Below are 20,727 nucleotides of genomic sequence, written 5' to 3'. Positions count from 1 at the left end.
AAAAAATTTTTAAGATTTATTTTTATTTTGTGCACATGGTGTTTTGCCTGCATGTATGTCTGTATAAGGATGTCAGACTCTGGAACTGGGGCTATAGACGGTTGTAAACTGCTATGTGGGTACTGGGAATGGAACCCAGGTCCTCTGGAAGAATACTCAGTGCACTTTAACCTGCTAAGCCATCTCTCCAGCCCCACATGTTCCCTTTTAATAGTAAATATTACATACTAAATACATTCTGTTTCGCATAAGTAACTTTATTTAATTCTAATAAATAACTTCATGTTATAAATGGGTTAATAGAGGCAAAGGCCCTTGAATAACTTAACCAAAGGGACTCTAGTAGTATACTGCAAAGTCAATATTCAGAGAGTCAATAAGGAATCAGTCCCATCCTCCTCTCTAAGGACTAAGTTTATTTTGCAAACAAGCAATCTTGTAATATAAATGGGAAAAAAACTTGAAAAATTCTTTAGCAGTTCTTAATTTTTGGCTGATATTCTCCCTACTCTACTTATGTATATGGTAAGATGGAAATTTCACTAATAGATTGAACAACTACTTCCAGAATACATGCATGTATTAACTATTAACTAGTCTCCAAATACTTAGTATACTAAGAATGAAGGTATCATTCCATTCCATGTTGACATTTTGGTTTAGACACTGTACGACATGCCCGGCTTGGAGATGCTGTGTTTAGAGACTGTATAAGCTGAAATGTTACTATGTGGGCAGATTAGTACTTAAATTTGGTGAATAATACTGCAGATCGTATATTCCATACACAGTGCTTCAGTTCAGAGGGCTGTTCTGAGTAGCCACTTCTCCAAGAAGCAAAGAAAGGCTTTGTTGTACTGACGAGATAACCGAACGGTTCCCCTAAGTCTATCTATGAGGCTTATTCTATTCCACTTTCATAAAGTAGAGCTGGAATCGTGCCTTTCTATGCTGATCTCTACATTAAAAAAAATGCCAGTGTCATTCAAATGGGAAGTATAGTTTCTTTTTTGCATATCATTACCCTCACATAATGCATCTAAGATACACAGCTAAAAATACCTTGAATACCATGTGCAAATAGACCAAACTTTAAAAGATTAAATTAAAGGAAAATATAAGATTATCAACTTAAATCGTTATGATATTATACGCCTATTGTTTTTCTAATATCTTCTAAGAGAGGAAATCTGATTCTCAAGAGCCGTCCTGAAATGACTGAAAAGAACTATCTATGCTGATCAATTCTTAACATGTTGCTCACATACTCAAAACATTTTCTTCCTGGGCACAATCTGGTAAGTATTTACCCTAAGTCTATATGTGAACTTAATGTTCTATATATAGTTCAAACATATAAAAGTAGACTAATTATAAAATTACACTTCATTTTTTCCTAGACAATTTCCCCTGATCTCTATATCAACTCAAAGATCAGAACACAATGTCTTCTACAAATGATCACTAACTACTTAAAAGCAACCATGCTATGTTAGGATGTTCTCCTGTAACTGTCTCATTGCATGCCTAGCTGGAATCTATCGCTGTATTCATGGTGTAGTAAGTGGGATCCACTGTTAACTTCATTAATATTTTAAAATTTTAAACAGATATCCATTTGTTAACACTAATTTCTCATTTAAGAATGAGGACTAAAATGAATAGAAATTGAAGCCCAGATGTGTGAATCCTGACATCTCATGCCCTGGCGTTTCCAGAGTGACTGTGACTGTCAGCCTGCATGGCGAGCAGGCCAGAGAGACAGGTGTGTATCCAGCACTGTCATGCCTCCTCATGCGCCATTTGTAAACAACTAAGAGAGGCCTGGGAATCACTTGATTGTTGGCCTAGAATCTTTGTTCCTCTGGCTATAGCTCATCATCTGCTCGACTATGTAACTTGCCCTATATATTTCTTTATAAGGCTACTACTCCTAAAATATTTAACATTCACAGAAATAATTGTTGAAGGTAACTGCTACAACATCTTCTAAAATTAACATTAAGTAGAATAAAAGGCATGATGGTGTTAATTTGAATAGAAAATCAAAAACATTTTATGACTTGTAAAGAAATTTAGCACTAAAATGGCTTAAAATGATTAAGATTACTTTCACACAGGTTAAAAATTACAATAGTCTATAATATAGAGCCTGTAAGAAGTATCTGATAAAGACCAGGCAACTGCATTATACTTACTTGTAAACGGGTAATGACTCATGTCTTTTGAAGGCACTGTCTGACTTTGTATCACTGTCATACAACCTTTGCACACGTCTTCCAGTTCGAAGAGGAGGGCCTAACTTGTCCATCTTACTATTAAAATATATAAAGGTGTACCCATAAGGAGATTGCTACTGGTTGCTTACCTCTAAAGAATTATGTAGACATAGGATTATTTTTCTTCAGATAAAGACACTCTTGTTCACTAGACATCCACACACTTTTCTTAAACAACTAACTGCCAGGACAAAGCACATGTCCTACACTTCGGATTCATAAAGTGCCCATCATTACACCGCTGTGCCTTGACCGTTTAGGCCACCTTGCCAGTTTCCATGTGGTGTTAGTTCCACATTTATCAAGAAAAAAGGAATAAATTAGGAAGCAACAGAATATGTGAAGCTAGAAGTGAACCTTTCTTCTCTATTATTTTACTTTATGATTGCCCTTGTATTTGAAAGATATAATTGTATATGGAATCCTTATATATTTATCTTATCTCACTTTCCAATAAGGAATAAGTTATTTCTGGAATATATGTAGTGAAAAGGCAAAACAAGATCTATATTTTAAAAGACATGGTCAATCTAAATATCACTGGTAAAACGTGCAATCACACCATTGTGAACCTTTTTAAACCTAATGTGTACAATATCTCCATCTAGCGGATGCTAATGCTAACTGCAGGTTTGTACGATACTGCATTGTCTATGTGGTCAAATCGTATACTATCACCACTAAACAACCATTCATGGGAGAGAACAGGAAAATTTGCAAATTAGAAAAATTACCTTAAATTGGTAGTAAGAAACATGCCATATTTAATATTAAAGATATTCTTGAACTAGGTGTAGAAGTGCAAGCCTTTAATTCCAGTACTTCAGAAGCAGAGGCAGGAGGATAACTGTGAGTTCCGGCCCAGGCTAGTCTTCACTGTAAATTCTAAGCCAGTCAAAATAACAGTGAGATTCTGCCTCACATATATTCCTTAAAGAGATACCTGCTCTCTCACTAATGTTTTTAACTCATTTCATGCAGTAAGCCCTAAAGACACATGATATTGTCAGACACTGCTAATCTGAGAGAACAGAGTAGAAAACCAAAGAGCTGATATGTGTTCTTAAAGAGATTAGTATCCAGGAAGGATATATTCATCTTTCTAGAACCTAATGGTCTCTCAGGAGCAACATTAAAGTCATTTGATGGTCTCTGTCTATGCAGCAAAGTTGACGGTAAATGCACGTAGTGGTACATACATTTCAAACAACTTTCAGCAGACGTCTTAAACATAATTTCTGCAAATCTTTAAGATTAAAATTTATCCTTAATTTATAGGATTATGAAATAATCCAATTTGAAGTCCAATGACTTCAAATTCTAATTGGTCATGTTTGTGCTTTGAATTGGTAAATGTTAAGAATTATCAAAGCAATACTGTCACAGACACTGCCTTTAAGAAGGCGTCTGACTTGTGAATAAGGACTGAAATCTGTCACAGAGAAAGAGTTACTAAACTTAGATTTGTAGAAAACTTTAGCTTAGCACACTGAAGGTCCTGGATTTAACCCTGTGTTCTACAAACAAAACACACAAACTTAGGTATATTTTAAATAAAAACAGATTCTTTAATTATGGTAACAAGTATTTAAATCTTGCATATGAATCAACAGAGAAAAAAGAGATACATAGAATTGAATAAAAGCCTAAGGCAGTGATCTAAGGTAACTGTTTCCTGTTGGTTATGCATAGGAGTGCTGAGAATGTTTCCAATGTGAAAACCTAACTGAAGGAAGGGCCCCAGAGATGATTTCTCCATGTCAGCTACAAATTCAACCCACTACATAAAAATTTATATGGTGGCCATAAAAATGATTGTTTTAGATAGACACAAAATTCAAATACTTCTTAGACTAAATATTAGTAAATGTGGTTGGGGCTAAAGTCAAGCCTATGTTCTGCTACAATCTCCTACTGACAAACTAAAATATATAAATGTCAATAGTTTATCAGGATCTCATACAGGGTTTTTTGAATTTTTAAAGGATTAATAACTGAATGGTTACTTGAGGAAATATTTGGCAATGATCTCAACCTATTCCTGAAGAAGCAAATTTCAACTTCAAAAAAGTTCCTTGCTTCCTGCGGATATAAAAACAAGTCCACTGAGAAATAAACCTCCCTGCTTCTGATGAGTCCTTAGCTGCAGAAAATGGTACCGATTATTGCATAATCAGGGGGTGGTCTCAGGAATCATACTGGAAAAATTTACCAAGTCGCATCTGTTATTTTGTGGATCTCTGCAGTTGGGATATTCTGTGACATTCAATGCTCTAGAATGATGCATGTATGTATGTATGTATATATGTATGTATATGTATATACACATTGATATGAATTCTAATCCATCACAGATAATTTCATATACCAATTCCACAATACAGAAATCACCCTAATACAATAGCTGCAATCATTAATCATTTCTAATTCACATAACAAGCTAGGTTTATTCATACACCAGAAGAAAGAGGTTTCTAGGTTGGCAAAAAGGCTCAGCAAATAAAGCTATTTCTTGATAAGCCTGATGACCTGAGTTCAATCCCCAGGATGTACATGGTGGACAAAAAGTAACACCTATTTCCCACTAACACGCATGCCTTTGTGTGCACATACAAAGTGAGTAAGTGCAAAAAATTTTTTTATAGGAACACACTATGATCATAAAACTAGAGGCATTTATTTCTTACTAATTTAACAAAGTATTAAAATCAAATTCAATTTTTTTATTAAATGGTGTTCTCTAGAGCTAGGGAGATGGCTCAGTCAATAAACTGCTTGCTGCACAAGCAAGAGAACATGGGTTCGAATTCCCAGACACCCTATAAAATGCTGAGCATCATTGTGCGCACCTGTACTGGGTGATGACGGGAGAATCCCTCTGGCTCAGGCTAGCATGCTGGCAGAATTCAATGACAGACCCTTGTAGTGGGAAACTGCTTGTTTCCAAGCTTCCTAGACTCCCAAAATAACCATGCAGAAATTTTATTAATTAAATCACTGCTTGGCTCATTAGCTTTAGCTCTTATTGGCTAACTTGTACATCTGAATCTGTGTATCACCATGAGGCAGTGGCTTACTGGCGAAATTTTAGCATGTCTGTCTCTGTTGGCAGCTCCATGGCTTCTGACTCCACCTTCTTTCTCCCAGCAGTCAGTTTAGTTTTCCCTGCCTAGCTCTACTCTACCATATCACAAGCATAAGACAGTTTTTTTTATTAACCAACAGTAATCGCAGCATACAGAGGGAAATCCCACATCAATCCCTGTTTCAAAAAATGAGATAATAGCAATCAATACTGACCTCAGGCCTACACACAATCATGTACACACATCTGTGTACACACGCCCACCTGCACTCACAATATTCCTTACATGTACTCTGTAGCTACACTTTACACCATCTACTATGGTCAATCTCTAAACACTTCTTAGTAACTGACAGAAATTATTGAAAAAGTAATTTAGCTATTGAAAATGATATGTATGCTGGGCAGTGGTGGCACACGCCTTTAATACCAGTACTCAGGAGGCAGAGGCAGGTAGATCTCTGAGTTCATGGCCAGCCTGGCCTACAGAGTGAGTATGAAGACAACTAGGGCTGTTACACAGAGAAAGCTTGTGTCAAGAAACCAAGAGAAATGGGAGGCGGTGGCGGGGAGGAGGCAGAAATCTTTAATAAATAAATAAATTAAAAAAAAAGAAAATATGGGAAAGAAAAAAAATTTAAAAAAAGAAAAGAAACCAAGATGGGGCGGGGGGAGAGAAAACACAGCTTAAGACATGTCAGTTTTGTGATCTTACTCAAAGATGACAATATTACGTCAAATTTCTGAACTTTCCTGAGGTTACATAAAATTACCAGAATTCAGGTGAAAAAAATATATTTGAGAGTTTTAAAAAAATGTAGATATTCACTACAGGTTATCTAGAATGAAGAAACATAAGGATTTTTCCAACTACAAATACTAAAATGTCATGATTCCAATATATGACAGACTATGATAGACTAGCATACATTAATAAAGTTAACTATACTAAAGATTATAAACAGCATGCTTGAAACAGCTGTAGGATCATCAAGTATTTATCAGTCTCATGTAATGTTTAATACCTTCAATGTTACAACTGACTAGTCTTAATCCCATTGTCACTCAATCCTGAATTAATGGATAATTGGAGAAGATCATTGCCATGAAAACTTTACAGTATTCTTCATCAGGACCACTACTCTAGAATAAGCCAACAAGTTCATAGTTGATTAATATATCAATCCATTATTTTTATCAGTTAACCCCTAAAAATATCAGGAATTTAGTTAGGATGGGTTTTTTCATGTTGATTCTGCCCTTATGGTGTTTACAATTTAGAAAAGGAAACAAAAGCATCACTGCTTCAAAGATTCTAAAACAGAAATGGTGGCTGGTGCTAAATAGACAGCTGTTGAGTGGTTCTGATACATAACAGGAATATGCTCAATAAAAATAATACTCAAACTATTACAGTAAATTTATTGACCCAAAGTAAAAAGTAATTTCTCTTCAAGTAGAAGGAACTTCTATATAGATAATTAGAATCTGAACACACATGACTGCCAATTTAATAAGATATGGGACAACCAAGGTGTTCAATTTTCATGGCACAATAAGCAATACAATACATATAAAAGTATTTGTTCAAAATCTCTGCCTGTTGGTAAAACCATTTTTTTCTTAGGTTCGTATAAACGTTGGTCAGGTTTTTTTACAACAGGAATCAAAGTCTATTCACAGTCACAAAGCAATGTCAGAGAGATATTGCTACATACCGACCTAGGGGCACGGTAGAATGCAAGAGCTTGGTTTTCTGACTCCACGAGCAGTGTGCTCACTTACCCACTCTTGTGCGCTTTCTGTTGCTGACTCTTCTTTCTCTCTTTTGTGTGTGGTGTTTGCTATGTATGTTCAAGCTTTTGTCTGATTATTTTTCAACGTGTGTGGGTACAGAATGTAGGATTCCCCTCTGTATGCTGTGAATACCACTGGTTAAAAAAGAAGCTGTTTTGTGCCTGTGATAGGGTAGAACAGAGCTAGGCGGGGAAATCTAAATTGAATGCTGGGAGAAAAGAGGCGGAGGCAGAGAGAAGCCATGGAGCCACCAGAGACAGACATTTGCCTGTAAGCCACAGCCTCCTGTCGATACATAGATTAATAGAAGTGAGTTAAATTCAGATTTAAAAGTTAGCCAATAAGATTCTACAGCTAATGGGTTAAGCAGTGATTTAATTAATACAGCATCTTGTGGTTACTTTGGGTCTGAGCTGATGGCGGTAGGGAAATTAACTAGCAGCCTCCTACAATACGTGTCTGTCTGTGGGTGTATATGATGTATGCATGTGTGTGCACAGCATGTGTGGGTGTGTATGTGTGTGTCTGTGGGTGTATATGATGTATGCATGTGTGTGTACAGCATGTGTGGGTGTGTATGTGTGTGTCTGTGGGTGTATATGATGTATGCATGTGTGTGCACAGCATGTGTGGGTGTGTGTGTGTGTCTGTGGGTGTATATGATGTATGCATGTGTGTGCACAGCATGTGTGGGTGTGTGTGTGTGTCTGTGGGTGTATATGATGTATGCATGTGTGTGCACAGCATGTGTGGGTGTGTATGTGTGTGTCTGTGGGTGTATATGATGTATGCATGTGTGTGTACAGCATGTGTGGGTGTGTATGTGTGTGTCTGTGGGTGTATATGATGTATGCATGTGTGTGCACAGCATGTGTGGGTGTGTATGTGTGTGTCTGTGGGTGTATATGATGTATGCATGTGTGTGCACAGCATGTGTGGGTGTGTATGTGTGTCTGTGGGTGTATATGATGTATGCATGTATGTGCACAGCATGTGTGGGTGTGTGGGTGTGTCTGTGGGTGTATATGATGTATGCATGTGTGTGTACAGCATGTGTGGGTGTGTATGTGTGTGTCTGTGGGTGTATATGATGTATGCATGTGTGTGCACAGCATGTGTGGGTGTGTGTGTGTGTGTCTGTGGGTGTATATGATGTATGCATGTGTGTGCACAGCATGTGTGGGTGTGTGTGTGTGTGTCTGTGGGTGTATATGATGTATGCATGTGTGTGCACAGTATGTGTGGGTGTGTATGTGTGTGTCTGTGGGTGTATATGATGTATGCATGTGTGTGTACAGCATGTGTGGGTGTGTATGTGTGTGTCTGTGGGTGTATATGATGTATGCATGTGTGTGCACAGCATGTGTGGGTGTGTGTGTGTGTCTGTGGGTGTATATGATGTATGCATGTGTGTGTACAGCATGTGTGTGTGTGTGTGTGTCTGTGGGTGTATATGATGTATGCATGTGTGTGCACAGCATGTGTGGGTGTGTATGTGTGTGTCTGTGGGTGTATATGATGTATGCATGTGTGTGCACAGCATGTGTGGGTGTGTGTGTGTCTGTGGATGTGTATGGTGTCCATGCATGTGTGTACAGGATGTATGGGTGCATGTGTGTCTGTGGGTGTGTATGGTGTGAACAAGCACATGGAGGATAGAAGTTGGTAACAGGAATCATCCTTAACTGTCCTTCCACTGTATTCACTGATGCAGGGACTCAAAATCAAACCCAGAGCTATTGGTAAGGTTAGTCCTGTCAGCTTAATCTGGGCACTGAACTGAGAAGTCACCTCCAGGGCTGGCATCACAGCAGACTGCTATGCCCACTTAGTGCTGTATGGCTTCTGGGGATCAGAACTCAAGACCTCATATTTGTATAGCATGTTTTTTAACCACTGAACCAATTTTCCAGTCCCAAAATTCTTTTTGAAAAATTCTACCAGCCAGCTTCATGTCCATAGCCTGTTTAAAACATTTATAATATAACTTAATATGACCAAAGAGAAAAACAACAATATAATAGAAGTATTGAAAAATATTGCTTTCTAAGCTTTAAGCAAAACACTAAAAAGACTACAGCCCAAGTAAAAACAATTCTCTTTGCTATGGTAAATGTCTATATATTACTTACTATTTAATGAGTTCACCAATTGAGAAGACAAAAAAATTAGAATTGTTTTGTTTTTTTAACCACCAGAAGATGAAATAAGAAGACAATTTATTGTACTTTGTTAGTATTTTGTTAGCTGGTTTTTGTTTTGTTTTTCTATTATGTAGTCTTCATTATTTGTATTCTTCTTGATCATGTTGGGAATTCAACTCAATGCTTTGCACATGCTAGGCAACTGTCCACCAATGAACTATACGTATGTGAGTATGTGATCTTTGTGTGTATGTACACATACTGGTGTGTCTAAGTGTAAGCACACATCTGCCATGCTGCACGTGTAAGGGTAAGAGGACAACATCAGGAACTGGTCCTCACCTCTGCCTTTCTGCCCCAAGTCTCTTGTTTGCTGCTATATATATCAGGCTAGCTTGTCCATGAGCGTCTAGGGATTCTCTGTCTCTGCCCCCCATATCCCTGGCAGAATGATTGTTACAGTATTGGGCATCACAATGTCTGTGTCATACATGGGTTCTGGGATTGGAATTCAAATACTCATACTAACATGGCAAATGTTTTACCCACTGACTCATCTCCCCAAACTCGAAGTCTTTGTATATGTTGGATTTCCTATGCTGTCTGAATTGAGTGAGGAAAAAATAGTTAATGACAATTGACAATTATTTCTCTGTAAATTTTCTTCATGATAATACGTGACTTTGAGTCAGAGGTAAAGTATATTTGAAAATAAAGTGAGTTATGTTTCTGTAAGCAACCGCACATGGAAAGAAAGACAAGAACTGTATTTTGTGGTAATCCCTTAGCCGTGTGATTCATTAACAGAGGAAAAGAAAGCCATGAAAGTAAGTGTTTCGATAATAAACTAATGTTATCGACAAAGTTTCCAACATTACAATGAAGGTAAAAGCTATTTTACTAAAAGCCATATGTATAAAATAATAGACATATATGAAGAATAAAATTATTAGTGAATAGTCTCACCTAAGAGTGATAATTCAGTGTGTTCTGCCACTTTGTCTAAACATATTTTAGTTCCATTATATTACACTTCATACAATATAAGTATACTACAGAAAATTCCATTTTGAATGCTGTATCCTATATTTTCTCATAGCAAAACCCTGAAAATGCACATATATATATATATATATATATATTTGCCAAATATATTTCTATACATATTATTCTATCAAAACTATACATTTCATTGATTTTCATACATTATAATAAAAACACTCAACTGTTTTCTAGTTAAGAAGATTTCAGTCAGATCCTGGCTTTTCCTAAATAGTTTTAAACAAGTCTGATTCTCTGAGTTGTTCCATGACAAAGGAGACTTAACTAAATCCTATGCACACTGTGCAGCACAATGGCTGATAAATAGTGATCGACATATTACAGCTGCTACTAAACCTTTATACTTTACATTGCTTCTTGGATGCCCCAAAATAAAGCTGTTCACTCAAACACACACACGGACACACACATACACACACGCACACACATGAACACAAATACAAACACACATACACACATGCACACACACACGAACACATGAATACACATGAGACACACACATACACACACACGGACACACACACACGAACACACAGACACACACACGAACACACACGAGACACACACATATACACACAAACACACACAGACATACACGAACACACACACATGCACACACACACACGGACACACACATGAACACACACAAACACACACACGAATAAACAGACACAGACACACACACGCACGCACTTTAAGCGTCTTGATGAGAACATACTATATTCTCTGAAACAATAAACTGAGATTGCTCCATAGCATCACTGATTATCTCCTTTCCAGCAATGCGCTGAAGGAAACACACACACTTAGAAAAAATAAGGACAAACAGAACAGTGATGTAATTGAAATATATACACCAATAACACACTCAGCATGGACTTACCCTGCCTGAGGGGCTGCTATTGCTTTATGAGAAGGAGATAAGGTCTGGAGTTTGTTTCCCAAAGAACTGTTAACTGAAGATGCTTTACCCGAAGGCACACCTTATAATAAAAAAGGCAATAGTTTTAACAAGTCTCAAAGCAAAGTCATACAAAACAGAGCCTCTAACAAGGACAGCAGTTCTTTATCAACACTCTGTGCCTAGTTCTACATAATTTACAACTACTAATGAGGAGTATGTTATCTCGTCATGGGCACACAAAGAACATCCCACTTCAGGGTTATCTTCTTCATGCAGTTAGGACTTGTTTTCTCAGAACAGCTGCCAAGTTCAGGTATAAGAAATGCGCAAAAACATTTCAAGTAATCAAGAGAAGAACTGGGCTGGAGAAGTTAGTCAGCACCATTCAGTTTTACTCAGAAAGAGCTACTGACATTTCCTCATCAGCAAACATGCCTTCCTTCTGTTTGTTTAGTTCCCGTGCGAAGCTCATTACCTACAACAGCTTTGCTAGCAGTACTTGGCTGTGGGAGTCGGGAAGATGCTGCAGTTCCAGGAGAATTTGATTTTTTAAGTGGAGATGGTTTATACTAAAATAATGAAAATTAAAAAAAATATCAACATCATTTTGTTATCAGGGAATGCAAACTTAGCAAGTAATTCAACATCACAGAAGACCTAATGACTGACTTTTTGCTTTATAAGAAAAAGCTAAAGAGATAGATGGTGATGACATTTATGCAGCATTTTGCATCAATTTAGTAATACTGAATCACATGTTCACATTTATAAAATAAAGTATTCTAATACAGAAATCAAAACAAGATTACTTTTACAAAAATGTTTGAGCAAAGTAACTCTTTTATAAAAACTGTAAATGTCTCAGGAAACTACAAAAAATTCACAATTATTTGAAAAATATTTTAAAAGCTATAAATTTTAGGTTAGGTGAGAAAAAAACCATCATTTCAACCCATTTGAGGTTGCAGCAAATACTTGCCAGCACCAATCAGATGAATAAAGGAAAGTTATTCAGCCGGACTGACACCACTTAATCTAATTCAAAATGTTTCCAGACAGACAGTGTCAAAGACTTAGAAAAGCAACAAAAACAAAGCCTGGCTTTTCACTTAGTAAAAAGAATAAAGCACAGGAATAATGTACATGTGTTTGTATATACAAAGAAAACTGAAGGCAGAAGCATGAAAGACCTCAAACAATGTATAAGAATAATTACATTTCGTTTCAAGTATATGTCCAAACAAACGACCCAGGGTGCTTGCCAGACAAATTAAAACAAACAAACAAACAAACAAATAACTATTTGTAGTTTAGTAAAAAGACTACAAAAAAATATTTAAGATAGAGAAAAGAAAGAAAACATGTGAGCAAAACCAAGAATAGTAAGTAGAAATAACTAATTTTATGAGATAAAATATACTTCAAAAAATCACCAGAAAAAATATATTTTAAAGGACCAATAAGTAGGGCACTAGATATCATGGATTACAACTGCAGACATTACCACAATCTAAAAAATTTCCATATATGTGATATACAAGTGGCAAAATTAACATGAAAAATAGAAAATACTATAATCAAAGCTAAATATTTTAGCAAATCTCCTATCATCGGTGTGAGACTCAAAAGAAATGCCAATAGGAATCAGCCAGTTGGCCTGGCATTTATAAATCCCAACACACAATATAGAACAAACATTTCACTCCAGATGCCATGCAGCAAATACCATAAGACCACATACAAGACAACAGAACACATTTTAATAGCCTAAAAACTTTGGCAAATACATTTTTGAACCAAAACAGAATTAAAATAAACAAAATATATCTAGAATACTATAATTATCTGCCAATAAATGATTCACTTAAAATGAACTATGATTAAATACTAGAATATATTTTAAATTGAATAAAAAGGCCAATAAAATGCAATTACAGCAATAGTAAAGAAAGGAATGAAACCCCTACTAAATGAAATATCTTAATAAATTAATCTGTGCTAATTTTTCTCTCAAGTAATTCAAATTATATATCAAAGCCCTCAGCAACATCCATTTTAGCTGATGGGAAAACTGTAGTTTAGTGTTATACATTATAAACATAAAACTATGAATCTCAAAGAGGCAAATTCTCACTAGTTTTTAGAAATAATTGAACTCATGCATTCACCTGTGGCCGAGACGCTGGCTTTCCTTTGGCTTCAGCAGAAAATTTGCCCTTATTACTAATGCGCGCCGCCTGTTCTTTACAAAAGTTGATATGTCTGTCCGCTGCATTTTCATTGAACCTCCTCTGGCAATATGGACACTGAATGTAATCTAAAGCACATCAAAGGAGAAAGATGTAGTGGACAGTAAAAGCTTTTATGAATAAACAATATAAATAATGCCATCTGATAAGCACAATTCCCATTCTCATACAACAGCCAATGTGGCTGACCCTAAACTTAGTAAAGATAGTTAAGAAAATGTTTAAAAGCCTTTTCTATCTCCTGCATTTGGATCAATTTAAGTTAAACTGAAGGAAGAAATAAAATAAAGTGTCAGTAGAAAAAAACAGTAAGAAAAAAGCATTGTTTTCTTTGACCATAGACATGAACTTTATACGGCACCTAAATAAAAACACATTGGAATATAAATTCATGTACAGATTAAACTGTCTTTTTCAAAAAATCAAAAGTAGGTAAGATACTGCCAAAAAAAATGTATTTTCTAAAACGAGGTCCCAAGAAATAGAAGAAATAATTTAAAAATCAGGGTTTCACTGGCATAATTCAAATTTTAGAAATTTTTCCCAGTTATTAGTGGAACAGTCTAAAATATTAGCAACAATCCGAATGTCCTGCTCAAACACTGGGAGAATTCCTCCAGGCAGACTACCCTGAACAACGCCACTGCTGCATTACTTACATGGACTGGAAAAGACTCAGAAGCTAAGATGTAGTATGGAAATGTCTCTAAAGCAGGGAGCTCAACGCTACAGAAAATAATGTCAACTAGGAAGGTTCCAGGTAGCCGAGCTGGGTCAGTACAGAAATGATGGAAATGTCTCTAAAGCAGGGAGCTCAACACTACAGAAAATAATGTCAACTAGGAAGGGTTCCAAGTAGCCCAGCTGGGTCAGCCCAGAAACGCACACCATTAATACTTCTGGAGTTGGCCGGTTAGAGCAGGGAAGCGTAATCTGGCTGGCCTATTGCCTGCTTTTGAAAAAAAAAGTTTGATCTTTTGTAAATATAATTCTACTGATTCATTTTAGATATTATCCATGGCTTATAACAAGAAAAGCTAAGTAGTTCTCAGTAGCCTTAGCGACATTCAATACCTAACTACTGAGCCTTTCACTGAAATAGCTGGCAAATGTCTCCTCTAGAATAAAACCCAGGTTTGCTGACGAACATCCTCTTTGCTAGGAAGTAAACTCCAGTCCATTTTAATATGGCTGTTTACGTTAAAATCGCATCCTGTTGCTATAATATCCAGCAATAAAATGTAAATTCTACTACCTTAAGTCTATCTCAATAACTCACAGTTTTCTTTCAATCTTTACCTTGATAATAATTAACAGTACAACTGATAGTTTCCCAGTAGAAACTGTATCAATATATTATTTTTTAAAACATAATTTAGGTAATTGATCTATACCACAGGTTCTGGATTAATTATGTATTTTAAAAATATAACTTTCTTTTCAGGCAAGATACCAAAGTTTTCAGACATAAAGCTATGTTTAAACACAAGCATTGTGATAAAAAGTAATGTTTGTATTTATTGCACTGTAAGGAAATATCTTTATATCTAGATGCTTGGATTATCACCATTATCTGACACCATACATAGTATTTCAAGATTCTGTCATTTGGTTTCAACATAAAAATTATTTTATATCAACTGGAAATACAAATTCTATCATTCAGTGCCCACATGAACATCCCTGAGAGCAACACTCCACATACCAGGGTCATAGGAAGGCGGAGGAGGAGGAGGAAGTTTGCCACCCTCTTTAAGTGCCTGATCAAGGCCTTTTGCTGCTCTTATGGTGGCAATGAATTCCTCATGCTTTCTTCTCCAATTAGATGGCTTCTTTGGTGGTTCTGGCTAAAAATAAAAAAATAAAATCAAAAATATATTTTCTAATATACTAAAATAAAATTTCAGATAAAGCCATATTATTTTAAGTGATCTCTTAGCAAGAATTCATCAGTGATCTTTCCCAAATTAAAAATCTGCAATCACACTGTGCTGCTTTTAAACACAATTCTTAAGGCAGACAGTGTTACAGTGTCCTCCACAGACATAATAGTCGTATTTGTGCTCCTGCTTTGACCTCTCCTTTCTCAGCCTCTCTACAGTAAAATTTCCAAAAATCAAGGGGTTTAAACTGACATTAGGGGTAGGTAGAAAACAGTCCCATGTGGATTTTACTAGATCTCCTTTTGAGAGAGACTGAAGATGCTCTCATCAGATCACTGAGTCATCTGTATTTATTCTTGGGTGGGTCATATTCCTAGGCAACCTCTTTCCTTGGCTTTTAGGCTTTTTGAAATAACTTTTCCTATGTATAGAAGAAATTACTTGTTTTCTCTCCAATTCCTGAGGAACTGTAGATGATTTGATATGCAGAATTATTACAATACTGTTAGTTAATTCACTACTTACTGTTGAAGGGGTTTTTTTTTGCTTTGTTTAATTTCATTTTTATTTTATTCATTGTATATTTTATTCATTCTGGCATATAATGTGACATAAAGAGTTCAACTGTTTATTTAAAGATAATCATGCAGTAATTTCTGTATCCTTCAACTCCTTACTCCACACTACCCCAAAACTGGGATAAAACATTCACCACAAACTAAATACATGACTGTAGATACATACCTGATAATCTAACTATTCTTAATGTCTTTATTTTTAAAATCAAAAATGAATATGCATTCAATCAAAGTAAAAAAAAGTTATTTAAAAATACAAATGCAAAAGTAAACAGTGAAAATTAAAGCCCTGACTCGTAGGCCTAGCTCTGGTCATGCACATATGTACAGGACTACAGTGACAGTGTAGTTCTCACACACATCCAAGAGGAGACAGTACAGAAACCACAACTGCAGAGACTAGGTGACCGTGGTAGCCAACCCCAACAGATACTGCCATGAAGGAAGCCACTGTCATCTGAGGCTCAAAATAAAAAAAGGGGGGGGGGGCAGAAAGATTCTAAGAGTCAGAAGACAGGACACCTGCTGCAAGATAGTGCCCACCAGTCACACCAAGAAATCTGCATCCATAGAAAACTAAACCATACGCTTGCCTGAAGACGACTAGCATTATGACAACACCAGCTGACATGTAAATGAAGAGCTACAGATAGTTTGTGGCTACTGGGAGAGGAATAATATATGTACTTCCAGGATGAGCATCTATATAGGTTGTCTAATCCCAAGATGTCAACCCTGGACACATTCACATCTGAGCAATGCCAATAGACTCAGTAGGTTAGACATAAACATGGGTGTGTGCATGCAGTGTGCATACAATAATTAAATAAGATATGCATTTGGAGAGCAGTACATGGGAGGAATTAAAGGTGAGCAGTAGTACTGTATATATAGTGCCAATGTATGAAGTTTCCAAATTCACCTACAAATTAAAAATAGCATATGATGCACAGTTCTTAGACAAAAAAGATACCAAAAAGAAAAGTTTGTCAAGAAATCTCATAAAATAAAATGGAAAATAATTTTACAAAAAAACAGGAACAAGCAAAAAGTCACAAACTTATATTTGTTTTTTAAAAGTAAAATATTATTTTAAAACTCCCACCAAAATTTCCCAGGCCCACATGCTATCTAACGTCTTTTAAAGCACAACAAAACAATATTCCCCAAAATCATATGAGAGTATCAAAAACTTTGTTAAGTTAGAAAACCTACTTTCACTCATGGATAAATATGCAAAAATGTAAAATTAAAAGTTTACTTTCCAGTTAAATGGTGATATTTATCTGCTCCGCAGAATTAGGCATCTAATGGCAAGGTGTACTGGTCTTTTCTACTTGTTTTCCTCACAGACCAATCTTTCTACCACGGCAAGCTAAAAGCCTTCCTGTTTGTTTGTTTGTTTGTTTGTTTGGTTTTGGATTTTCTTATTGTTTATATTGAGCTATATATTTTTCTCCGTTCCCCTCCTTCCTTCCTCTTTCCCTTCTGCCCTCTCCCATAAACTCCACCTTCCAATGTACTCAAATATCTTGTCTTTTTCTCCTTCCTATGTAGATTCATGTACGTCTCTTTTAGGGTCCTCTTTGTTGTCTATGCTCTCTGGGATTGTGAACTGTAGGCTGGATTTTCTTTGCTTTATGTCTAAAAGCCACTTATGAGTGAGTACATGTGATAATTGTCTTTCTGGGCTTGGGTTACCTCACTCAGTATGTTTTCTAGATCTATTTGTCTGCAAATTTTAAGATGTCATTACTTTTTTCCACTGTGTAGTACTTCACTGTGTAAATGTACCACATTTTCCTTATCCAATCTTTAGTCTAGGGACATTTAAGCTGTTTCCGGGTTTTACCTATTACAAATTAATGCTGCTGTGATCATAGATGAGCACATGTCCATGTGATATGATTGAGCATCCTCTAGGTATACCCAAAAGTCGTATTGTTGGTTCTTGAGGTAGGTTGTTTAAAAATTACCTAATAAATTGCAATACTGATTTCCAAAGAGGCTATATGATTTTGCATTGTTACCAGCAATAGAGGAGGGTTCCCTTTACCCCACATCCTCTCCAGCGTAAATTGTCATCAGTGTTTTTGATCTTGGCCCTTCTTACAGGTGTAAGATGGAAGCTCCCAAGTTCTTTTACTTTGCATTTCTCTGATGGCTAAGGATGTTGAGCAATTCCTTTAAATGTCTTTCAGTCATTTTAGATTCATCTGTTGAGAGTTCTGTTTAGGTCTGAACCCCATTATTTTTATTGGATTACTTATTATTTTGATGACCAATTTCTTGAGTTTTTTGTATATTTTGGAGATCAACCCCTCTGCCCAATGTGGGGTTGGCGAAGATCTTTTTCTATTCTGTAGAGTGCTGCTATGTTTTATTGATCATGTCCTTTGTTTTACAGAAGATTTTCAGTTTCAGGAGGTCCCATTTATTGTTTCTTTCTTGTGCCAATGTGACTAACAGCCTTCTTATTATTCATCCCTGAATGTATTTGGTTTTTGAGGTTTGGTAACCACGTCCACAAATACAGCTTCACAGGTCCATGAGAGCCTCTGAGAAAATTCCAAGTAAACAAGACAAGAGTCTTGTAGACCTTTGTTCCTCAAGAACATGGGCTGTTCTTGTAAAGTTCTCATGCTCCTCCCAGGTTATTATAATAATAGCAGTGGGCTTTACTTTGGATTACCTATCATCTTACCCATTATTCTTTAGATGATGTTTGCAAGCACAGATTGCCTTCCTGACTATATTCAGTCTAAACTCCTGGACCTTATCCTTCCTTCTGTCTGTATATAATTTGAACTCAAGTGAACTTTGCTCACATGACCTGACCTTGCTTAACCCTCAAAATATAAACCATGTGAAGCCCTAAATAAACTTGAGACTTTAGCCTCATTTTTAGGCTCTGTTCTCTAGGTTCACACTGCCAACTAGAGCAGCAATGCTGGTGCAGCTACAAGGAAGAGATTTGGAAGAAGAAAAACAAAAGGCAACTGCTAGGTTACAGGGAAAGGCAATTCTCTTTGGGAAAGAACATACTACTTCTAAATAAGGCTCATGACTGCAGGTCCTTGCCTTTTACATGTCTATGGAAAATAGAAGACTATCGCTGAGACCTTCTCTCCCTTCCTGTTCAAGCAACCACTTTTAGAAAGAGACCCATCTTATAACTGGGCCTCTTACCTTCAGGAAGGGTCCTGAAAACATCTAGCACAGGGCCTGCTCAACTCTGTATTCCCCACCTCCCCAATTTCTCCTTTCTGGCTTTAGCAATACAAGTCTGTATACTTTATCTTCTGTCTAACGTGCTGTAGTTGTTAAAAAGTTATACATTCTTAAAGAACTCAGCTTAGAGAAACTACCTTTAAGATAAAAAGACCCTCTCATGTATATGGTATCATATTCTTAGTCACAGAATCCCATAAACTTTCTACATATGCTTTTTGGGGTAATTTAGGCTGGACTGCAATTGCTGTAGGCCATTCCTATTCAGTCTATGCATGATGTCTTATTCTTAATTTTACCCAAACTAGAGTGCGTTCTATCATTTAGGTGTTTGTGATTTTGTAGGATTTCCTCGACAAATACAGTAAGAATATACTACAATGATAACATCTAATTGCTTTCAAACCTTAATATGTATGTGACTCACCCAAGAGTCTTGCGAGAGCAGATTTTAATTCAGTGTGTATGTGAGAGCCAAGACTGCTCTCAGATAGCGCTGCTAACATACTATGGGTCATATTCACGGAGGAGCCAGGCAGCAAACTACTCAGTAAAGCTTTTACTTTGCTTTTATTCTAAAAGCAGTTCAATGATGCTTTTTAAAGAACAGAGTACAATCTGAATATTACGATCTTGTGTAATCTCCAACTAGTCCCTAAGACACTACCTCTATCAACATTATACAACTGTACAGGGAAAAAGAAGCATGCATAAGCCTAATAAGCATAGTGTGGCACATAACCAGATCAATGTCCAGGATTTGTGGACACAGAACTGCTCAGAGTGCAGGCTCCTCCTGGGACAGATGAGATGAAGTTGGGAAACGGTTGCTTGGCAAACCAAGCATAGATGAAAGCAAACTTTCTCTGCCCATTTTTCAACGTTCTGTCAGAAACTGTACCCTGGATAGAGAAGTGGCCTTACAGCTCAATTCTTCACACTCCACCAGATATAGATTAAGGAAGTGCCTTGCTTCTGTAAAATTTTTGCTTTGTTTCTATGTACTTCTTTTCATTTTTATTACTGTTATTTATTGAGATATTGTTTCTTACATCATCTCTCATGATCATGTACGTGGGTAAAGGGGGATTTCCAGAGTTGAGATTAATGCTTCTTAGTCTGTATAAAAAGCCATACAAAATAAAGCTTGTTATGCAGTTGTTCATACTCTGAATCCTGTGACCTGATTTATACGAGACCTTTTACCCAGGGACCCCAACACACCAGACACTGATAGAGTCTCACTCTTTTCCCCAGCCTCTGTATCTATGAGATACGCTGTCTCAAATATATGGCTAATTCACGTATGGTAGCTAACCATGTAAACAGCACCTGTATGAAAAACTTCAAATATTGGTTTATGCTTCTATAGCAAGTCTCACATCTTCCCTGCAAATATTCAGAGACAGCAAAGCAAAGATAAATGTTTCATTAGCTTAGCTTCAAGTAACATTTTCTAAAAGAATGTGCAACTGGACACAGCAGCTGGGAACTGACCATGATTCCTCAGGGAGA

The 20,727-nt window shown here is 36.5% G+C and overlaps 1 protein-coding gene across 2 annotated transcripts in view; it reads right to left on the bottom strand.

Moving 5' to 3' along the window:
- Positions 1–20,727, bottom strand: part of Zc2hc1a (zinc finger C2HC-type containing 1A) — a 41,183-nt gene that overhangs the window by 7,479 nt on the left and 12,977 nt on the right. Inside the window, exons 4-8 of one of the 2 annotated variants that reach the window (XM_075971460.1) lie at positions 15,226–15,367; positions 13,440–13,588; positions 11,747–11,840; positions 11,251–11,350; positions 2,199–2,315 (exon numbers count right to left, since the gene is read on the bottom strand). In XM_075971460.1, coding sequence (XP_075827575.1) covers positions 2,199–2,315; positions 11,251–11,350; positions 11,747–11,840; positions 13,440–13,588; positions 15,226–15,367 — 602 coding nt within the window. The remainder of the gene's footprint in view (positions 1–2,198; positions 2,316–11,250; positions 11,351–11,746; positions 11,841–13,439; positions 13,589–15,225; positions 15,368–20,727) is intronic. The other variant, XM_075971461.1, reaches the window with a different exon arrangement.

The sequence above is a fragment of the Microtus pennsylvanicus genome, chromosome 5, assembly GCF_037038515.1.
Source record: "Microtus pennsylvanicus isolate mMicPen1 chromosome 5, mMicPen1.hap1, whole genome shotgun sequence".
Lineage (NCBI taxonomy): Eukaryota > Metazoa > Chordata > Mammalia > Rodentia > Cricetidae > Microtus > Microtus pennsylvanicus.
Note: the sequence above shows the minus strand (reverse complement) of the source record. Positions and strands in the feature narration are given on the sequence as shown.